We start from the raw sequence: 19,720 nt of genomic DNA on the forward strand, positions 1-19,720 counted from the left end.
GCACAGTAATAAAAACAAAGACCCATCTGGACTAAGAGTGGCCGAACTGCCAAGAAGTCCACTTTATTTCTCATCCTTTCCCCCCCCCTGCATTACCCTTAAACCAGCTGTACTTCCAGTGCCCAACACTTGAAACTGGTCGCAGTGGGCCAGTCCTGGACCATGCGAAGATGGAGCCCTTGCACACCAGAAAAGATCCACACCTCCCAGATCCAGCCACATGAGAAAGGCTTTCTAGGCATAGGTCAAGGCCTGGTCCACTGAGAGCAGTCTCAGTATTATATTAGGATGAATGCATTGCACCCAAAATAGAACGTTAACTTGAGCACTGGAAATGCAGCAAGGTGTACATCACTGCCATACCTTTTTTTTTTTTAAAGTTACATACAGTCAAGAACAGTGTCCATGCGTACATTTATAGTGAAGTGCATTTTACACAAGTTTCGGGTAATACATTTAAGTATTACAGTAGTGCATCGTGGTTTAGTATATTGTACCCCTTTTCTTCATAGCACCTGATGGGACAAAGATATTGCACAAATAAAGAGGAGAATCAAAAGTGGTGATTAACTCGTTTAAAACCCAAAACTCACCTCTGCCTCTCTGGCAGTAGGTGAAGTCAGTCTCATCATAGTCATCGTATTCACTTCTTGGCTTTTGCTGGTGGACGGTCTTACAAGTCGACCTTCTCAATGGAGTTCTCACTTTACAAAAAAAAAAAAAAAATTTAAGAGACCAACCATGCATGACGCTTGCATTCAACTACTTCAGAAGGCTTCACACTTCCAAGTAGGCAAAATCCCCTTCCCCCACCATTTAAAAATTAGTGCCCTACCTTGATCTTGAGGTCCACCAACTTGCCTCCAAGCCCTTGGTTTGGCACCACAGCTTACCCAATTATCTTGGTCAGAGACAACACCCTCTCTCCATTGTTCTAAAAATATTTCTGCATGAGCTGACCACCTTGTGACAGCATTAAAATGCAAATTCAAAAAAAATAAACACTTACCAACACTAGGCCTGCACAAAGCACCCTTTTGAATTCTCTTATCTGCTTTAGCCAGAGAGCCATACTCCTCACAGCACTCTCCTTTGGGACGCACACGAGCCTGCTCACGTAGATCACAGCTCTCTTGGCCTTCACACAGCAAGTTCTTGTGCCGGTGTTTCGCACAGTGATGCCCACAAGAGGGCAGCGCATGCCTACTGCAACACTTCCTCTTGGACACTCTCGGTGACTCGCAGTTACTCCTCACCTCTGCGTCGAGGGCATACTCACAGTCCTGCTCAGACACCTCATCTCTCTCAGGATGACTGCGGTCAGCCATTTTGCACATTCCTACCTCGTCCTGTAAGCTTGAGCCGCAGCACACGCAGGTTTTCTGGCAGACAGGGTAAGCTTTTTCCACGCTCAAGAGCTCTTTTCTTGAGCGAACAGGCACGTCACTGGTTTCAGCCAGCCTGCCACCACCAACATACACATGCCCTGGAACAAGATCGAGATCCTCCACATCAGTGGAGAACATTTCATCTCTGGAAGAGAGCTCATCTATGGATGGACTCAGGACACTCTGGCGCTCTTGGGTCACTTGAGGGTAGTAGCTATAAGAATATGCACTGCCAATTGAGGTCAAATAGTTTTGTGGAGGCAACAAAGTTGGTGAATCGAAGTAAACAAGTGGGTCAATCTCTCGTTCAAGACTGAGGCCAGTTGTGGTCTTATTGCAGGGCAGGCGAAGGATTTGATACTGCAAGTCAAAGTCTTCAGAGAGCTTTATAAGAGGCTCCATAACTGCAGCAGCGTCAGTTGACGCAGTATCCTGTACCTGCTCATCACCTGATTTCTCCAAATCAAGGTTCTCTGTTGGATCAGCAGTGCTTATGATACCACTACAGAACACATTGCCAGTTGCACTGGTTGTTGGCTTTCCATTTTGGCAGCACAGTTCTTCAGCAACACACTGTTGCTCATCGTCCTTATTAGCATCCTCTTCCTCATGGACAGAAGAACTGTCAAGGGGTAGCACATCTGATAACACACATTCATCCAATCTACCCTGGCTAGATTCACCATCATACGCAGAGTCGCTGTAGGTCGTGGGCCTTGTGACCTGATTAACCTGTTCCTCACCTTCCTGAGAGCCAAGCTCTAACTTAGAGTCTTCATTTAAACCAGTCAGTTTCTCTCCCTGCACTACATCAGGAGTAGAGGAGACCACAGTGTTAAGCCCCTTGTCACCACCTTGTTCACAGGCCTTCAGACTCTCAATTTTGTCTATCAGTTTGTTGACTGAATCACTAGGATCGGTTTGGACCTCAGAACAGGCAGTCTCCCGATGCATCCCTGCGTGTTGAATGTGCTGGCGAACACGCAAATCGTAGGATGCAACAGAGGGGAAGTGGGGGTTAATTCTTCTGTAATCGATTGGCTGCATGGGTGCATGTGGGATCACATACCCAGGATACTGCATAAACTGATAAGGGGCCATGTAGGGACGGCCAAACTGCAAAGCTGGAACAAAGAAAATAAATTGTTATTATAATCAAATAGAAGTCTACAATAAGCAGTGTCTCAAAGATTGAACTTACCTGGCCCTGGAAAGCCATAGTGGCCATATGGATTCATGGGCCACTGATACATGAAATAAGGCTGAGATGGTGGCTGAACATAGAAGAAGGGTCTGGTGTGGTTTACGGGATGGTGAGGTTGCCCAACTCCCATTGATTGTGACGTGTTGTTCATTCCTGGAAAGAAAAAAAGCATTTACAAGATTAGTCTATATTATATTGTATTGCATTAGTTTTTGTGCCTAGTTGTTTGCCCAAACAGTAGAGCAAGGCGCTAGCAAGGTCATGGTTTGAGAAGATACCTTCCATTTCTTGTGAAGAGAAAGACGGCACAGGATACAAAACACCGCAATACTGTAAAAAGAACGGGGTGGGGTGCCACACTTATAAGCATGATTAGACCAAACAAACAATACCAGTAAAGGCCAAGAAAACTTACAAATGGACAACCATACTATTAATACTGTTCAAATGTAGCAACAACAAAAAAAAAAAACTAACCTTAGATGTGAAAGTGACAAAGTGGACTTAACGTTATATGTGCATACAGCGAGAGCGACTAACTCTGTCGTTAAAGCTTTGCACTTCGGATTTATAGGTTTCGTGCTTGTTTCCAGAGCCCCACATTAATGCAATCAAATGGCAGCCAGCAGGTGGATCCAATTTGTCCTATATTCAGGAAGCGCTGACGTCGGATTTGATCAAAAGTTTAAAGTTGTGTCTCTTACATTTCTCATTTATAATAATAATTATAATTACTACTATACAGTGTTAGTTCATATTCCACACAGTGTCATTTGGCATTACAATTAAAATTCAAATACCGTCTTTTTTGTAAAGAAACCTGGCAGTATTACAGCAGTCATTCACTCCTCATTTACTTATCCATTTATTCATTTAGAAGAATTGTTTTGTTGATGGAATGCAGTTTGTGCTTCCTCACAGCGCCTCTGTGCGGGTAGATGTATGTTTCAGTTTCACGTATGAGTGAATGAGAGAGCTGCTCCTCTGTCAATAAGCGGTGAGTATGTTAATATTTATCGACAGCTCATAAAATAATTCAGACAGTTGACTTGACTAAAAATATTAACAGAGACAGATCTAGACATTTCTCTGTAATGTTGCTAACCAGTGTTTTGACTATAATTCCTAAGCGTTAGCCTGCTAGCCTACTAGTATTCAATAGCAGCGAGCGAGTTAAACCATCTAACGTTAGGGTTTTATTTGAGTATGTAAACACGTCTGTGTGTACAGGATAGACAAGTAACAACGAAGACCGTAAAGCATCAGTTTATATTTGGAAACTGAGATTCAACTCAAAGAAGTAGCTAACTAGCTTCGTGTGAGTTGTTATGGTTTCACTTTCCATTCACAAGATAGCTAGCGTAGTAGCTAACATCAATTTATCTTAAAACATTCATACAGGTTATTTAAAGAATGTGACAGTCATGCTTCTTTATAAAATATTAACAATGACTGCAAATAAACGAGAAAATGACTCCGTGTGTTTGACAAGTGAATCAACAGACTTGTTGTTGACTGTTGTTTATGCTTCAAAGTAACATAATAAATCAGTAAGCTACCTTGTCTAATACCGCTAAACTTTAACTATAAACCCAACTACAGTGTAATTAGTTTATTTCCTAATGCTTTGGCATGAAAAAAAAACAATGATCTCAGGTAATACAAAAATAATAATATGACTTTCACTTTCAGCTATGGCCTCTCTCAGTGATCAGCTGGAGGAGGTGAGGGTGAATGCGGAAGGCAGCTTGTCTACTCCAGGTTCTGCCCAGGAGATGAGGGCAGGGGTGGCAGCCATGGCTGACATCCCCCTCCCGCCCTCCAGCAAATATCGCTACATTGCTGCTGAAAGCATGCTGACAGAGAACAGTAGTGGGAATAACAGGAAGGAGGTGAGAGCTGGTGTAATGATTCATTTTCCTCAGCAGTCCTCAGAGTGTATGATTACACAACAGGAAGCAAACGTTTAACTCTCTAATGATCTGACCATTTGCATGTAGTTACAGCATGTAAGGCCATGACCTATGGCATGCGATGATTGGGGGGACCAAGGGAGTAGTAATGGTTATTTTTATTGAAAGGAATAAAATATTTGGAGGATTTGAAGAAATAAACAGAATGAAAGAAAACAGTAAAAGTAGAACACTAACAGTACAACTATTTGCAAATAATATATTTTTATTTTAAAATACGCAAACATTCGCTCTTAATTGTATACTTAATATGCCAAAAATGGCTCAGATATTGTTTTGTCACATTATACTCAATTATGAAGTACAAAAATCACTTAAATGGTTAAAATTGAGGAAGAAAAAAAAGTTTGCATCAGTTGATTTTATTTTCTGTCATAAAACATTTGTCAAATATTAAATGTGAAGCTACTGTTATATCTTACCTTGCAGTCTTTCATTGTTAAAACTCAAGCATCATGTTTGGGTTGTGTGAACAGTGAAGCCCACGTTCTTTGATTTGATTGGCCATCTCAGTCACTTTGACATTGACGCGCGCTGATAGACTGCTTAGGCATACCTGCCTAAAAATATATCTTTTTAACATTTTAATAATTTTGACAACAAACAAAGTGGTACACAATAGAGTGAAGCAGAGAAGCATCAATAATACCAAATATTGATGGGGGGAGAATTTGTCCATATGCGAGTATTGGGAGTGGGTAATATCTATGATGGTTACTGGCCTGACCGTATATATTGGGAATGAATGGTTTACACCGACTATGTGAATCACTGACATAAAGCGCATAATAATACATAGCACTTGGTAATCTGTCACATCTGTCTGAGGTGTTTTGTAAGAATTTGTTGTGTTTCCACTCATTTGTATGCACCTAAAAGTTAATTTCCAAAAAAGTTCAAAAGTCCTAGTTCATTTTTACCAACTATTGTTGTTTCTGGGCTCTAATGTATTCTTCTTCAGACTATTCTGTTGTACAATAATATCTTCTGATCCTTTTAGTCCCTTAGCCTGCTGCAGAAACTTTCCACTGCTCTTAACATCTTGGAGAAATATGGCTCAAATCTTACCAATCCCAACAGGCCGAAGTACTGGCGTACAGTAAAGTACAACAACCCTGTCTTCAGGACCACCGTAGACTCTATTGAGGTGTGTGGTGCATGAGATTATGAGGCTTTTTGTATGAACCATACAAAATATCTGGTTACTATTGTATATCTTCGTCTTTCAGGGTGGCAGAGCAGTACTCAACCTGTACGGCTACACCAATCAGCAGCAAGATGGATTGAGCTTTCCTGATGATGTTGACCAACCAGATGTTGGGAAGGTGGCGTCTGTGACTCTTGAGGTCATGTGCCTCCGTATGGAGCTGGACATGCTAATCAAGGTCTGAGGCTGTAAAGTATAAGCAGTCAATGGGTTTTTCACAAAGAACATTCAGCTCACATAGAATCTGTTCCTTTTCTGTAGGGTACCCATCCTTATCCAGAGTTTTTTGAAAGACTTATTCCCTCCCTCACTGTGCAGGTACAGTTTTTCACCATTCTGCACTTAATTAAATGTGGCTGATCATTTATATGGTTATAAACTAATGACTTGTCCATGCACTTTTTTCAGCATCAGAATTGTAGGTTAAAATTGATATATACACTACCATTCAAAAGTTTTTGGGTCAAAATTGACAATATCCTTACTTTTATCATGGGAAAAAAGAAACCAAAAAAGTATCAATAAAAAATGTGCAGTTGCAGTCTTCACAGAAATATTAAGCAACACAGCTGTTTTCAATAATTAGACAGGTTTCTTGAGTTCAGCATATTAGAATGATTTCTGAAGGATCCTGTGATCACGTGACAAACGAATGATACAGCCGTCAAACGAATAAATTACATTTTAAAATATACAAAAAAATAGAAAACACTTATTTTAAATAGTAATAAGTTTTGCTGTATATTTGATAAATAAATGCAGCCTTGGTGAACATAAGAACTTGTGAATGGGAGTGTATGAATAAGTAAAAGTGCTCCTATCAGAGTTGTTAGCTTTGTTGCACATTACTTAAATACAATGTCCATATAATGTTTATACAGGATGAGGAAATCAGCACAGATGCAGCTGCCTTCTCTCCTAGTGAAGGAGCATGGGAAAAACAAACTCACTCACCTGCATCGACTCCTTCTCAGCCTAAATCTCCATTCAGTCCAGCCCTCTCTCTTTCTTCTCTAGTGCCCTCTGAACATGCAGGTAAGCGTGCCACATTTACCAACCCTGGCTTTCCTTTTAAAGAATATATTTAATTGTAAGTGTGCACTTTTATCATTTCTATTCTATTCCATTAAATTGCTCTGCAGAGAACTGCACCATATGTGGTATATTTCCGGTGTCTGCTCATTGTCCCACCTGTACTCAGCGGCTTTGCACAGAATGTGACAGGCTGTATCACTCCCATTCAGGACGTTCCACACACATTAGGACTCCTGTGACTTCCTCAAAAGCCATGAAACGGCTCAGGTTAGCACTGTTAATCTGAAAGGTTGAGAGAATATATTTGTGTAGAGCAGGGTCCACCACACTCAGTCCTGGAAGGCCGGTTTCCTGCAGAGTTTAGCTCCAACCTTGCCTTGAAGTTTCAAGTATACCAAGCAAGACCTTGATTAGCTGGTTCCGGTGTGTTTGATTATGGTTGGAGCTAAACTCTGCAGGACACCGGCCCTCCTGGAACAAATTTGGTGACCTCTGGTGTAGAGGATTTTATTCAATAGATCTGAATGTCTTTATTTCCTTTTTTTAGCTCATCACTGTCAACATGGCAGTGTTCATACTGCACTACAGTAAATACAATGCAGCAGGTTTTGTGTGACACCTGTGATCGACCCCGCCTGTCCTCTGCTGCTCCATCTCTACAGGAAGAGCAATCACAGCCCTCTACAATATCTGGTTAATCTGCACATCCTTTTTTCTAGTTTACTCTCACTTTTTCCACACTAAATAGGCCTTCAGACCTGTTTGACCTTTTGATATGTCAGGTTGATAATTGAACATGTCACACAAACATCTAAATTCTGTTTTTTGCCCATCACTTTCTTCAATTAGAGTGGCAATGTAAAAGCTGCACTGTGGTGAATGCAGGCAGCAGCATTCTGTGTGAGGTGTGTGAGCGCCCTCGTCTGGCCACCAGACCTCCTGTCGCACCTTCACGACCGACCCCCACTGCCACAGGACTAATGGACAGCCAGGTGCCACGATTCACTACATTCCATATATGTAATTTTCTGAAAGATAGTTTTGTTTATTGATAGATTTTAAAGGTGAAATGTATAATTTCTGTGCCAGTATGTCAAATAAAGTGACCTTTATTTATATAGCACTATATACATTACAGATTTCAGAGCAGATTCATAGTAATAAACAGCAGAATAACAGAATCAGTTATGCAAACTTCTTTAAATATGAGATAAAATTCAAATTCTGCTGTAAAGCAGCTCTAAAGAGACAATATTGTCATATTCAGCTCTAATCAGTTCAGTGTGGATTCAGTTCAATTCAATAAGTGTGTTTCATTAACTGTTGAAGTTCATTAATTATTAAATGAGTTCAGTTCAGCTATTAGCAGCTCTATAGAAGGCAACAGTGTTATTATTAATCTCAAGTCAGTTCAATGTTGATTCAGTTCAATAAAAGTGTTGAGGTTGCAAAATTAATAAATTATGAAACAAATTCTATTCAGCGAAAAACTGCTCTACAGAAGAAAATAGTGGTATCTTCCAGCTCAATTCAGTTCAGTTGTGTTCTCATCCGATAGTGTCAGTGCATTCAAATTGATAATATAACTGTATGAGGAATGTAGCAAAAAGTAATGTAACTGCCCCCACCCCCCTTTCTCCACTGTTTATCAGGAAGTTCAGCTTTATAAACTGATAATGAGTCAATGTTATTATGGTGTCCTAAAAAAGATCATAGTTCTTTTTGATGCTGCTGGTGGGTGTTACACATAATCTATTTAACATGCATTAACTGATTAGCATATTCTGATTTGTCATTGCAAATTAAATGAGTCTCATGCTGAGTTTTATCCTGAATTTAGGTTCTTGTTTTGACTTCTCCTATTTTCCTTATGTCATTCAGTGGGTTTGCCAGGTTTGTACGTACGTCAACCACACACCATCACCTTTATGCGAAATGTGTCTTTCGAGATCAGAGCCTGCTCTATCACCCTCTAAGCCCCTCCCACTCTCACCAGTCAAGGACGTCACACCGCTTCCAGCCCCACCTAAAGTCATTCCCACTGAGGACCCTGATTTTAAAAGGCAAAGACTGATGAGGGAAGAAGGGCTTAAACTCATTCAGCTCATTCGTGTAAGTCCGATATTTTGTTGTTGTTGTAACCTGAGTATTATCCTGAGAAGTTTACAAGCATCCTCATTGTTTCTGTCCTTTTCTCAGGAGGGAGAGAAGAAAGGAGTGAGCCCGGAGGAAGTTTACACCAGCATGTGTGTGTCGGGAAACAGTAATGTAACGCCGTATGACTGGCTGAAAGCAGAGCTTCCTCATGTGCTCGATGATATCTGTGTGATGACTGCATCCTGTCAGCAAGAACCCAATGCACAATCAAATTGTTCTGAGGGGAACAATGGCCAGGATGAACAAAAGAGCAATGCTGTGCCCCTGTCCAGAGCAGAAGCCAAACAGGCCTGGCTGGCAGTAGAGGGAGATAATGAGAAGGCTGTCAGGCAGGCTCTCAGAGACCGTAGAGTTAAAGTGAGTAAAGTCTGTCCTTGTGCATCCGATCATAGTGATACTGATACTTTCATGATTTAACAGGAGGGGGCAATTAATTTTCATGTAAGGCCAGGTAGGTTTGGACAGCTTTTTTCCCTTAATAATAAATGAAATCATAATTTAAAAACTGTATTTTGTATTTACTTGCATTATCTTTGTGTAATATAAAAAATAGTTTGATCATCTAAATCTTTTAAGTGTGACAAATATGCAAAAAAAAGAAAAAAGGAAGGGGGCAAAATCCTTTTCATAGCACTGTGTATATATAAGCAAATTTTTATTTATTCATAGTATCAGCTGATATTGTTTTGTTTTGTTTCATTAAGCATGCTCATTTGCCTTATTTTTATATTTGGATTAATTTCGCCATCAAGCACTCACTTTAGGTTAATCTTTAAAATCACTAATAATTTAATAACATCGTCATTTTTTTAAATATTTTATAATGTTGTGATGCCTAACCTCACTTGTAGTTTTTCATATTCACTTAGTTTTTAATATATTTAGACAAAATAATATAGAATTTTAATGTTGGTCGTAACATAAATCTAATTATCGACTGATCAGTATTGTCCAGAATTGTAATACGTTCCTGGTAAATATGACACTTTGTCTGTTTTTGCTTGTTAGGTAAAAGAGCTTGGCTCTCTGGGCTTTAATGATGTGACCCGCTGTGAAGAAGCCCTGCGGCAGAGTGGAGGGGATGTGAGGGGGGCTCTTGTTCTGCTGCAGCGCCCTTTACTGGACCCATTCCATCAGCGCATGTGGAGCAACGAACCAGAGCCCCCCATCGACATCAACCATCCAGATAAACAGGTGACTGGCCTTTAAACTTAATGGAGCTTCACTGAGACACTGCATTGCTTTCTTACCACTAGATGTGTGAAACAACGTGGTCTGTATCATCTTTTGTGTGATGCGCACACACACACAGTATCTTTAATTAATTACATAATACCAATGATGTTAAAAATGGTTAGTGGTAAAAATGTTCAATGTTATGTTATCAAACTTGACTTAAGTTACTTATTCTTTGTCTGTGTTCAGCATGTTTGCCGTAGGCTGCTGGCAGTGTTTGATCTGCCCAGCTGGGGGCGCTGTGAGCTGGTTCTTTCATTGCTGCAGGACCCTACAGCCACATACACACTGGAGGATGTGGTTCAGGCTGTGCGTGAATCACCTGACCGGGACTTCATTCGCCGTGTGCTGAATAAGGAATGCCCGATCTGCCTGTCAGTTTTTCCCCACAGCAAGGTACTTTGCGTCAGCTCCTTCTCTGTGATTTGCTCCAAATCTTGCACTTTTTACATCAGAATGCCCTTACCTTTAGGCACATGAACTGTTCACCCAAAAATCATCATCAAGTCATCATTTATTCACCATTATTTTGTTCCAAATCTGTACGAATTACTGTCTTCTGTGGAACATACAAGAAAATATTTTAAAGAATTTTGTTAGCCAAACAGTTTTGGTCCCCATTGACTTCTATTGTAATACTTGCCCATGTAATGGAAGTCAATAGGAACCGAAACAGTTTGTTTAACAACATTTAAAAAAAATCTTCTATGTTCTGCAGAAGAAAGTCAGTCAAACAGAAGAAAGTCAGTTGTTTGGAACAACATGAGGGAGATACAGAACTTTCATTTTTAGAATGAAATATAAAGTCAGTATTTACTCAACATCATGTGGTTTCAAATTTGCTTGACTTTTATTTCTTCAGTGGAATGCAAAAGAAAACGTTTTGAAAAATGTCTACCAGTTGACATATTTCTACCCTCTGACAGTTTATGATGTCATACTGCATACTGTCCTACTGGGTCTTGTTCACAAATGATCTCTACATGGAAAAATTGTGATATTTTTTGACTAATGTATGTGTGTGAAAGTCAGGACTATTTTTGATGTGTCTTTCTTAGATGCAGTCTTTGACATCGTGCCAGTGCTCTGTGTGCTGTGGATGTTTCATGCAGCATTTCACCATAGTGGTGAGGGACAAGCACATCAGAGACATGGTGTGTCCTGTCTGCACAGAGCCTGACATCAACGACCCTGAGCACCTCAACAGCTACTTCTCCACTCTGGACATACAGGTACTGCAAGGGCAGTGCAATACTGAGCCTTAACACAGCAGCATTATAACTGGGCTTCAAACTACTCACTGTGATGTATGAAACGATCTTGTGTTTGTGTGACTGACCAGCTCAGGGATTGTCTTGAACCGGATGTGTACGATCTTTTCCACAAGAAGCTGACTGAGCAGGCTCTCATCAAGGACCCAAAGTTCCTGTGGTGCAGCCATGTGAGTGACACTGCCTCCCTGCACTTCCTCGCTGTTCACTTCTTCTCAGAGATGGCGCTCCTGCTGAAACAACTGTAGTCTCATTCAAGTGCATTTTACAGTGATCTGAAAAGAGGTGCATGATGTGAGTTGTCTTCATGTTTTCTCTTCTCATTTTCACAGTGCTCATATGGCTTTATCTATGACGGCAATCAACTCAAGGTCACCTGTATGCAGTGCAGGAAAAGCTTCTGTGCTCAATGCAAAAAACCGGTAAGTGTTTTCAGAAAGTCAGAAACAGATATGCAGATATCACATGAATACAGGAGTTGATATTGTAATTGAAAGTAGCAAAACTATCAATTCACCTGTGTTTTTCAGTGGAATGACAGTAGTCATTAGCTTCAAAATAGTGTTGCTTATGCAATAACACATTATATTTACCAACAAATCCAAAACAAACTCTCATATGTATATGTAATGACAAAAAACTGAATGAATACTTCATTGAATTATGGTGTTTAATATTTTTCTCTTTCTCTGTCTGTCTCTCTTCGCAGTGGGAGGCGCAACATATGGGGCTCTCGTGTGAGCAGTTCCAGCTGTGGAAGCGAGAGAATGACCCCGAGTACCAGAAGCAGGGCTTGGCCGGATACCTGCGTGACAATGGGATCAGTGAGTCACCTTTTGATCTGCTCTAGAAGCCTGTCGGATCTGTGCTTTCACACTTCTAATCTACGTATACTCGCAGCGAACAGTACCGCTGCCATCACCGCCCCTGCCCCGCTCCGACTGCCAGAATAGATCTGAGCAGAATTAACCTTAAGAAACATGTTGCCTGCTCATACAGTCTGTTTGTTTGTTTGTTTTTGTTGTGTTTGGTCCAGTGGTGAAGGAAAACCGGTAACACTTTACAATAAGGCTCCATTTATTAACATCAGTTAGCAACATTAGTAAACATGAACTAAGAATGAACAATGCTTCTACAGCATTTATTAATCTTAGTTAATGTTAATTTCAGCATTTACTGATGCTTTATTAAATTCACAAGTTGTGTTTGTTAACATTAGTTAATGTAGTGTGAACTAACATGACTAAACAATGAACAACTGTATTTTCATTAACATTAACAAAGTTGAATAAATAGTGTAATAAATGCATTGTTCATTGTTTGTTCATGTTAGTTAATACATTAACTAATGTTAATAAATGGAACCTTATTCTAAAGTGTTACCGGAAAACCAAATCAAATATTAATATTGAGTATTTTTCACTTGCAGGCATTTGTCTTCTGACTTATTCACACCTCGTGAGAGAGAGAGTTACTGATTGCTCAGTAGTTGTTTCTAATGTAGTTTTTCACTTAAGACTTTTTCTCTCCCTCTCTGTACTTCTGAATCCATCTTTCTGGCTTTATTTTTATCTGTATATCTGTCAGTCTCTCTATACGTCAAAAGATAATTTTACTGATCCAGTATGATGAAATATTAATCACAAAGTTCAGTAGATGGCTATCCATCTATCTATCTATCTATGTATCCATCTATCGTCTGTAACAGATGGGTATGCGGCATGTGTTAGTTGTGATAAATCAAGATATGAAAGGTCAGCAATAGAAAATATGGTCTTATAGCCTAAAATATGGTCTTATAGCAGATTAATTTCAATACACATCCATTCTAAGTTTGAAATTTGACCACTGCTTTTAAGATACTGTTATAAATCTATAAATTCATAAAATTGATTAATGTAAAAAACAACAACAACCGCTCAATTGCATCTTTTACATTACCTGTCATTTATGGGTATCAAGTGGTGCAATCAATAAGAGAATACAAAAATGAAATCAGCGATTGATTGACATATATACACCAATCAGGCATAACATTGATCGGCCATGACTACTGATAGGTGAAGTGAATAACACTGATTATCTCTTCATCATGGTACCTGTTAGTGGGTGAGGTATATTAGGCAGCAAGTGAACATTTTGTCCTAAAAGTTGATGTGTTAGAAGCAGGTAAATTAGTCAAGCTTAAGGATTTGAGCGAATTTGACAAGGGCCAAAACTGGGATTTAGGGAACTTGGCCTGTTCCTCATATTTATTATCCTGTGAAACAGGAAGTTATGGCTGGACAAGTTCATGCTCCTAGTCACCCTGGTGTGCTAAAACATTTTTTTAAATATCAATGGGAATATACTTATATTTTACTCAAAATAATTTCTAGGGGTGCCAATAATTGTGGCCAACATGCATTTGAAGAAAAACATTTATTTCATTATGAGATTTTCTCCCCACTTTCAATTGTTTTACTTCAATGAAAGGTTAGAATTGTTGTAGAATTTTTGAATGAAAGATCAAAAAGATCAACAATGCTCATTTATTTTCACAGCCACATTTGCTCATATTTACCAAGGGTGCCAATATTAGTGGAGGGCAGTATATACTGTCTGTATTTATATGTTAATGGTTACAGGAAAAATATTCTGCCCTCTTAGATTTACCTGAATTTCCAATGTGATTTGATTATCACGACAATAGACAAACACAGTCTGTGTGATTATCAAACGCAATGTAAACATCCACAGTACAGGGTGAAAAAAACGGTCACACAGCCCATTCTTTCTGTCATGCAGTGTTTTATGTCTTGTAGCTTGCCCTAACTGCAGGTTCCAGTATGCTCTGGCCAGGGGTGGCTGTATGCACTTCAGTTGTTCTCAGTGCAGGTATCAGTTCTGCAGTGGATGTAACAACCCCTTCCACACAGTGAGTTACTGTCCCGTCTTGTTGTCTTAGGATTGTTTGAGCCTATTTGTAGCTCTATGTGCATGTTATACGGCGCTGTACGTGACTGTGATATTCAGTTTGAAGCCAGCTATGGCTGGGCTATAAGTAGAAGCCTTCTCGTGAGCACCGTTTTTTCCCTCCTTTTTATTCATCCTCTTTCCCTCACACTCTTGCTCACTCCTTCTCTGGCAGACGTGTGCAGTGAACCAGTGTACTGTGACAGGTCTGCATGCCCATCACCCCAGAGACTGCCTCTTCTACCTCCGAGACTGGGAGCCTGCCAGGCTTCAGGCCTTACTGCAGGTACACACACACACTCTCTCGATTTAACACAGGCACACACATTTCCTCCTACACGTTCACACGCACAGCACTCGTGTGCTAGGTTTGGTTGTGAAATATCACTTCTCATCTCCACTGTTTTATTTCGGATACTTGTTTGACCGTCATTTTGTTTCCTCAGAAAAATGGGGTGAACTACAATACTGACACTGCACCAGGAGCACAGACTGGTACGTCTTTATTCCTGAGGTTTATACTTTTGGTTTTTTTCTAAAGGCCTGTTCACACAAAAAAAATTATAACTACAGTATATTATCGTCCATACCAGTGCATGAAAATGTTCTGTTTATTGTAAGCGCATACAGAAGTTGTTGTCTATCGCTTTAAATGCTTGAGCTTGGGTGGATTCTGATTGGCTGTTTTTATCATTCGTCAGCTGGAAAAATAAATGTTTTGAAGGTGATTCCTGTTACCATTATAGCTGTGGTGTGGACTTCGCTGTTCTCATAGAATTAAAATGATTAGTACAACTTTAAAGCCATTGTTAGTTATTGTCCTTTGTGTGAGTGGGCCTTAACTGTGTGGCCTTATTTCAGTCCATCTTATCTACCCCAGTACTTCTGCAATCTTTTTGTCTGTGTCTGTCTCTTCATCTAATTTGTCAATCTCTGTCTTAAAGTCTAGTTTGCTTCCAGTTTCACTCTTTATCTCAACTGCCCAGTGGAGCAAAATTGCTTTTACTGTAATGAAAGCCTAAAAGCTGGACATCATAAAGCAAAGCACTGTTTTCCGACTAAACGGCCATCCAATTACCGCTTCTACGAGGCTATATTCGTAGTCAAACACACATACGCCTACTCCTTACAGCTTTATTTCACACTCTGTTCCACTTCTTTTACTGAAAATGTCTTCCTTGAAAACTGCCTTTCCCCCAAATGCATGCTTGCTGTGCTGTTTTTGCGTCAGGTGTGTGCGGAGTGATCGAGCAGAAAGATGAAGGGACTTGTCAGACCGATTCGCCATGTGGGGCTCAGACTCAGCCAGACCAGGCGGGACTCTGCGAGTGAGTGACATCATTGTTACCATGTTGACTGCTCCCTGCACACTCTTAAAAACAAAGCTTCTTCATTGGCATCCATGAAGAACATTTAAAGTGGTCATGACTTGCTTTTGTTTTTATTTAGTACTCTTCTTTGAGGTCCACTTATAAAGTTATCAAGATTTTATATCAAAAACATCAGAATTTAGAAGTAATAAGCTATGTTCTGTCCTGTTTTTAACCCCCTCAATTGAATGCTGTGTTTGAATAGGCATGGTGGATTGTACACTTAGACGTAAATGGCCACTGTTATGATTGGGTGATAGTTGTGCACAGTATGTTTGACAGCGTACATTCCTCATAGATGGTCGCTGCTGTGATTTAGGTCAAAAACACCTATAACTCAATATATATCAAACGATCTGTTAGAAGAGACAAAGCAATGGTGAGCATGTATTGACAAGAGTTACTCACAAAAAGCAATGCAAATACTGTTTTCCCACAACTTGGAACTTGTTGTCTTCAGAGCCATCTTTATTGTTTGGTTTCTGTGTAGACCTGCGCATTTGCATCTCTCGTGAACACTACATGCGTGAATTGGTGGGCGGGGCTAAACAGGCAGTGATGTCGAAGCGGGCGTTGATCTTCTTCTGCGGAGGCGGTGCTTATGCACACTATTACATCATAGAGTAGAACATTCCACAAGCTGTCATTTTGGCAGACTGCTGTCAATATAAGCTGTTTTTAGACTAACGACAAAGATTTGAGTTCTGAAACTTACAGAATGTCTCTATAGCACAATGACCTATTATGTCAAAAGATTAAGGGAATTTTGTTTTCTCAATTCATGACCCCTTTAACATCAATGGTTAAAAAGTTCTTTAGATTATTAAAATGTTCTTCACACTTAGAAAAAAATGGGTTATTTTAGTAACTGAAATTCAGTAGCAACACACAAACATATTGAAGAAAAGACCACACTTTTAATTTTGTACTTGGTTACATAATTATTGGCAGCACCATCAACTTTATCAATGTCAATAATTTCTAAATCAGTCTTTTTCTGCCAGAAGTAAAAAGCTCAAGATAGACTATAAATGAATTTCAACATCACCACCACTAAGCTTCTGGAAACTCTTTCAGTCTTTAAGATCTACAAATCTGAGTTAGAATAGTTTTGCAGGATCACTAGTATATTCTCAAGGAGGCTGTAAAAGCAGACTAGTGAGTATGAGTTTTCCTGGTTGGCTTGATCACATTTAATGTCTTCAACAACCTCTGTAGTCCCATTTGGCCACTTGTTAACAATCGCTTTTTTCAAGACACATAAAAGCTTAGAAAATCATGAGCGAGCTATTACTGGTGTATTTTATGTTGTAGAATGAAATGTTAAAATCTTGAGCTTTTGTTAACCACAGATGTTATTTCAGGCTTTCAACCAAAAATCATTGACTTGAGGACGATGGAACCAGCTGTGCAGAAATTAATTTCTGTTTTAGGACTCATTCCTGCAGCACCCTATAACAAATAGACTCTCACAAATGTTTAAATACTTCGAATATATCAATGCTAATATGCAGCACAGTTTTTTAAATTGCCACATTGTGAGTAAACAAAAATTATAATACCGTTAAAATTGTGACCACAGTATGATCTAGTCATAAGTGGGATTATAGAGACACTGACAAAAATGCCACAATGCAGTGCAATGGCCAAAGACATCTGTTGACTTAAAAAAAATTGTTAAATGATGCAAATGCAAAATGACCCATATGCCTTTTAAGGAGTAAATGAAATAGTGCTATCCTCTACGTTTCAGGAAGCATTATCGAGAATACCTGGTCAGCCTCATTAATGGACATTCTATTGACCCCGCCCCCCTTTACGGTCTCGATGAGCTGACTGTGGCCTGCAGGAGATACCATGTAGACATCCGACAGGGGGACGGAGAAGACGAGAGAGTGTACTTTGCCAGAATGCTTAAGGTGGGCTGATACTGTCCTTTCTTGAGTCAATAAGCATGACTTATTTTTTGTACAACTATCAAACTCTTTCTTTGCCTTTCACATCTGCAGAAACTCGTGGATGACGTGCCTCTGGGTGACAAGGTCCCTCGCAAGAAGTGAAATCTTTTTTTTGTTTCATGATCATTTAATCTGGACTGACTTTTTTAACTGTAGCTCTGCTTTTAAGATATGAGCTGCGAGGTCGACAGAATGTTAAACACGGTGCTTACCTGTTCTTAATGTGATGTAGTTGCACACATTTGCACAATGCACACACTGGTATATGTTTTCTTTTTTTCTCTTAAGGTTTTGGGTTTGAAAATTCTTGCTTTTAAACATGTTTTGATTTTAATCGCCCTCCAGATAGCATTATAGCTGTAACTTGATTTAACAAAACAAGAAACATTTTGACAGCTATAACGAAATCACTTTTGGCCTCAGTTTTTCATTCATTCAATTTTAAATCTAAGCATCAAAATTTTAAAACAACAGCATTTTAAATGGTTTTATGGGTTAACCTTTCAGTTGATTGTACTTTAGGCAGAGTTTATTTAACCAGAATTAAATGAGAAACTAAGTCTGCAGAATGATAGGTGTCAAATGACATACAATCAAAGTTATAATGGCATGATATTTTAAATGTGTATGTAATTATATATAAATATGATTAAACATAATTTATAAAATGTTGCCTCTAGTTTGTTTCAAAGAGAGCAAAATGGTCATTAATCGTTAAAAAGACAAAGCAGTAAAACCACCAGTCATGTTGACATCACTCCATCAACATCTCAAAGACATGTTCTTTATTACTTTTCCATCCAGTCGTGTCAAGGTTGTCTCTGAGATCAGAGCCACATTTTGTCTCATCTCTGTATAAGTCTTAAAGCCATTTACAGTGGGGTTGTACTAGTCAGGGAAACCACTGATCGGATGCTATTTTTAGGCAGAGGACATGTGTGCAGCCAGATATTCCTGAATTTATGAATTTAATTTTGGAAGTGAATGATCATGTAAGAGCACGGGCCGTTTTAAGCAGAAATTATAGGCGCACACAATGAGAAAGTCAATGATATTTCTAAGAGGTCATCATTCTTAGCAATAAGAATAACATGCACTGTAAAGTTTTATGATGCTGATTGGTCACATGCAGTAGTTGAATATTTTTTCTTTTCTTTTTTTTGTTAGCTTTACACTATTTGTTCCCTTAAATATGCCATATAACTTTACCTATACCATATATAATACTGTACTTAGCTGTTGTTCACCAGTGTAGGGTTCTTCAGAAGCACACTTAACTGCTCAGCTGTGAAATATCGAGTTTCCTATCAGGACATAGGATATCCTACAAGCCACTTATCCCGCTCTAATGATGGCAGTTCCCTGCACGACAAGGTATAAGCTATAACTGATGGAAAAACACAACTGGAAGAGTTGCCTTTGTGTGACAACGATTCTTCTGAGTGTTCTTGTATCACACAAAACCTTGATGGCTACAATCCAAACTGAATCTTACTGTTTAGATGTTCTCCTGTTTTTCAGCATATTGATTTGCTCTGCAGAAAGCACTGACATAAATGCATGATGGGATATGGTGATAGAGGAAACCCCATGGGGAGCAGAGGACAGACTGACACATGTTCTAAGGTAATTGTCTGTCTTGAGGGCACAGCAGTGAAAGAGAGGTCCAAATTTATAACAAAGAAGCCTTTATATGATTATTTTGAGACCCATTTTGGTAACCCTTTACAATATGATCCAATTAGGTAGGCCTAATGTTAGTTTTTCATTGTTGATGTGTGTTAACAAACATAATTAATAAACCGTGCTGGGGAGTAACTAGTTACATGTAACGGTATTATGTCATTTGGTTTAAAAAAAAAAAAGTAACTAATCATTTTCTGTGCTTCTTTATATGTTTTCCCCTCTCTAACTTTTTAATCGAAGTACGCTATTCTTTTGAACAATGTCTGGAACAACCCATTTT

The 19,720-nt window shown here is 39.3% G+C and overlaps 2 protein-coding genes across 2 annotated transcripts; one reads left to right on the forward strand and one right to left on the reverse strand.

The window, feature by feature from the left end:
• Positions 1-483: 483 nt before the first annotated feature.
• Positions 484-2,743, reverse strand: LOC306880989 (bucky ball-like; the record flags this gene model as incomplete). Its single annotated transcript, XM_079434782.1, has 5 exons — positions 484-515; positions 594-704; positions 836-934; positions 1,010-2,512; positions 2,590-2,743. The coding sequence occupies 5 exons, from the start codon at positions 2,741-2,743 to the stop codon at positions 484-486; spliced, it is 1,899 nt and encodes a 632-aa protein (XP_079290908.1).
• Positions 2,744-3,522: 779 nt separating this feature from the next.
• LOC306881449 (E3 ubiquitin-protein ligase RNF31-like) lies at positions 3,523-18,432 on the forward strand. Its single transcript, XM_079435556.1, has 23 exons — positions 3,523-3,589; positions 4,285-4,484; positions 5,566-5,712; positions 5,795-5,950; positions 6,034-6,090; positions 6,654-6,807; positions 6,915-7,074; positions 7,355-7,500; positions 7,657-7,799; positions 8,689-8,919; positions 9,007-9,321; positions 9,973-10,158; positions 10,390-10,596; positions 11,259-11,432; positions 11,543-11,641; positions 11,804-11,893; positions 12,181-12,295; positions 14,276-14,388; positions 14,602-14,712; positions 14,873-14,921; positions 15,658-15,754; positions 17,550-17,715; positions 17,806-18,432. The coding sequence occupies exons 2-23, from the start codon at positions 4,287-4,289 to the stop codon at positions 17,854-17,856; spliced, it is 3,165 nt and encodes a 1,054-aa protein (XP_079291682.1). The 5' UTR covers positions 3,523-3,589; positions 4,285-4,286; the 3' UTR covers positions 17,857-18,432.
• The last annotated feature ends 1,288 nt before the right edge of the window (positions 18,433-19,720 follow it).

The sequence above is a fragment of the Barbus barbus genome (genome assembly GCF_936440315.1).
Source record: "Barbus barbus genome assembly, chromosome: 15".
Classification (NCBI taxonomy): domain Eukaryota; kingdom Metazoa; phylum Chordata; class Actinopteri; order Cypriniformes; family Cyprinidae; genus Barbus; species Barbus barbus.

Coding starts and splice junctions, on each gene's coding strand:
- LOC306881449 (XM_079435556.1), top strand. CDS start 4,287: ATGGCCTCTCTCAGTGATCAGCTGGAGGAGGTGAGGGTGAATGCGGAA. Junction 11,642..11,803: donor AGTTCCTGTGGTGCAGCCAT/GTGAGTGACACT, acceptor TCATTTTCACAG/TGCTCATATGGCTTTATCTA. Junction 12,296..14,275: donor CCTGCGTGACAATGGGATCA/GTGAGTCACCTT, acceptor TATGTCTTGTAG/CTTGCCCTAACTGCAGGTTC.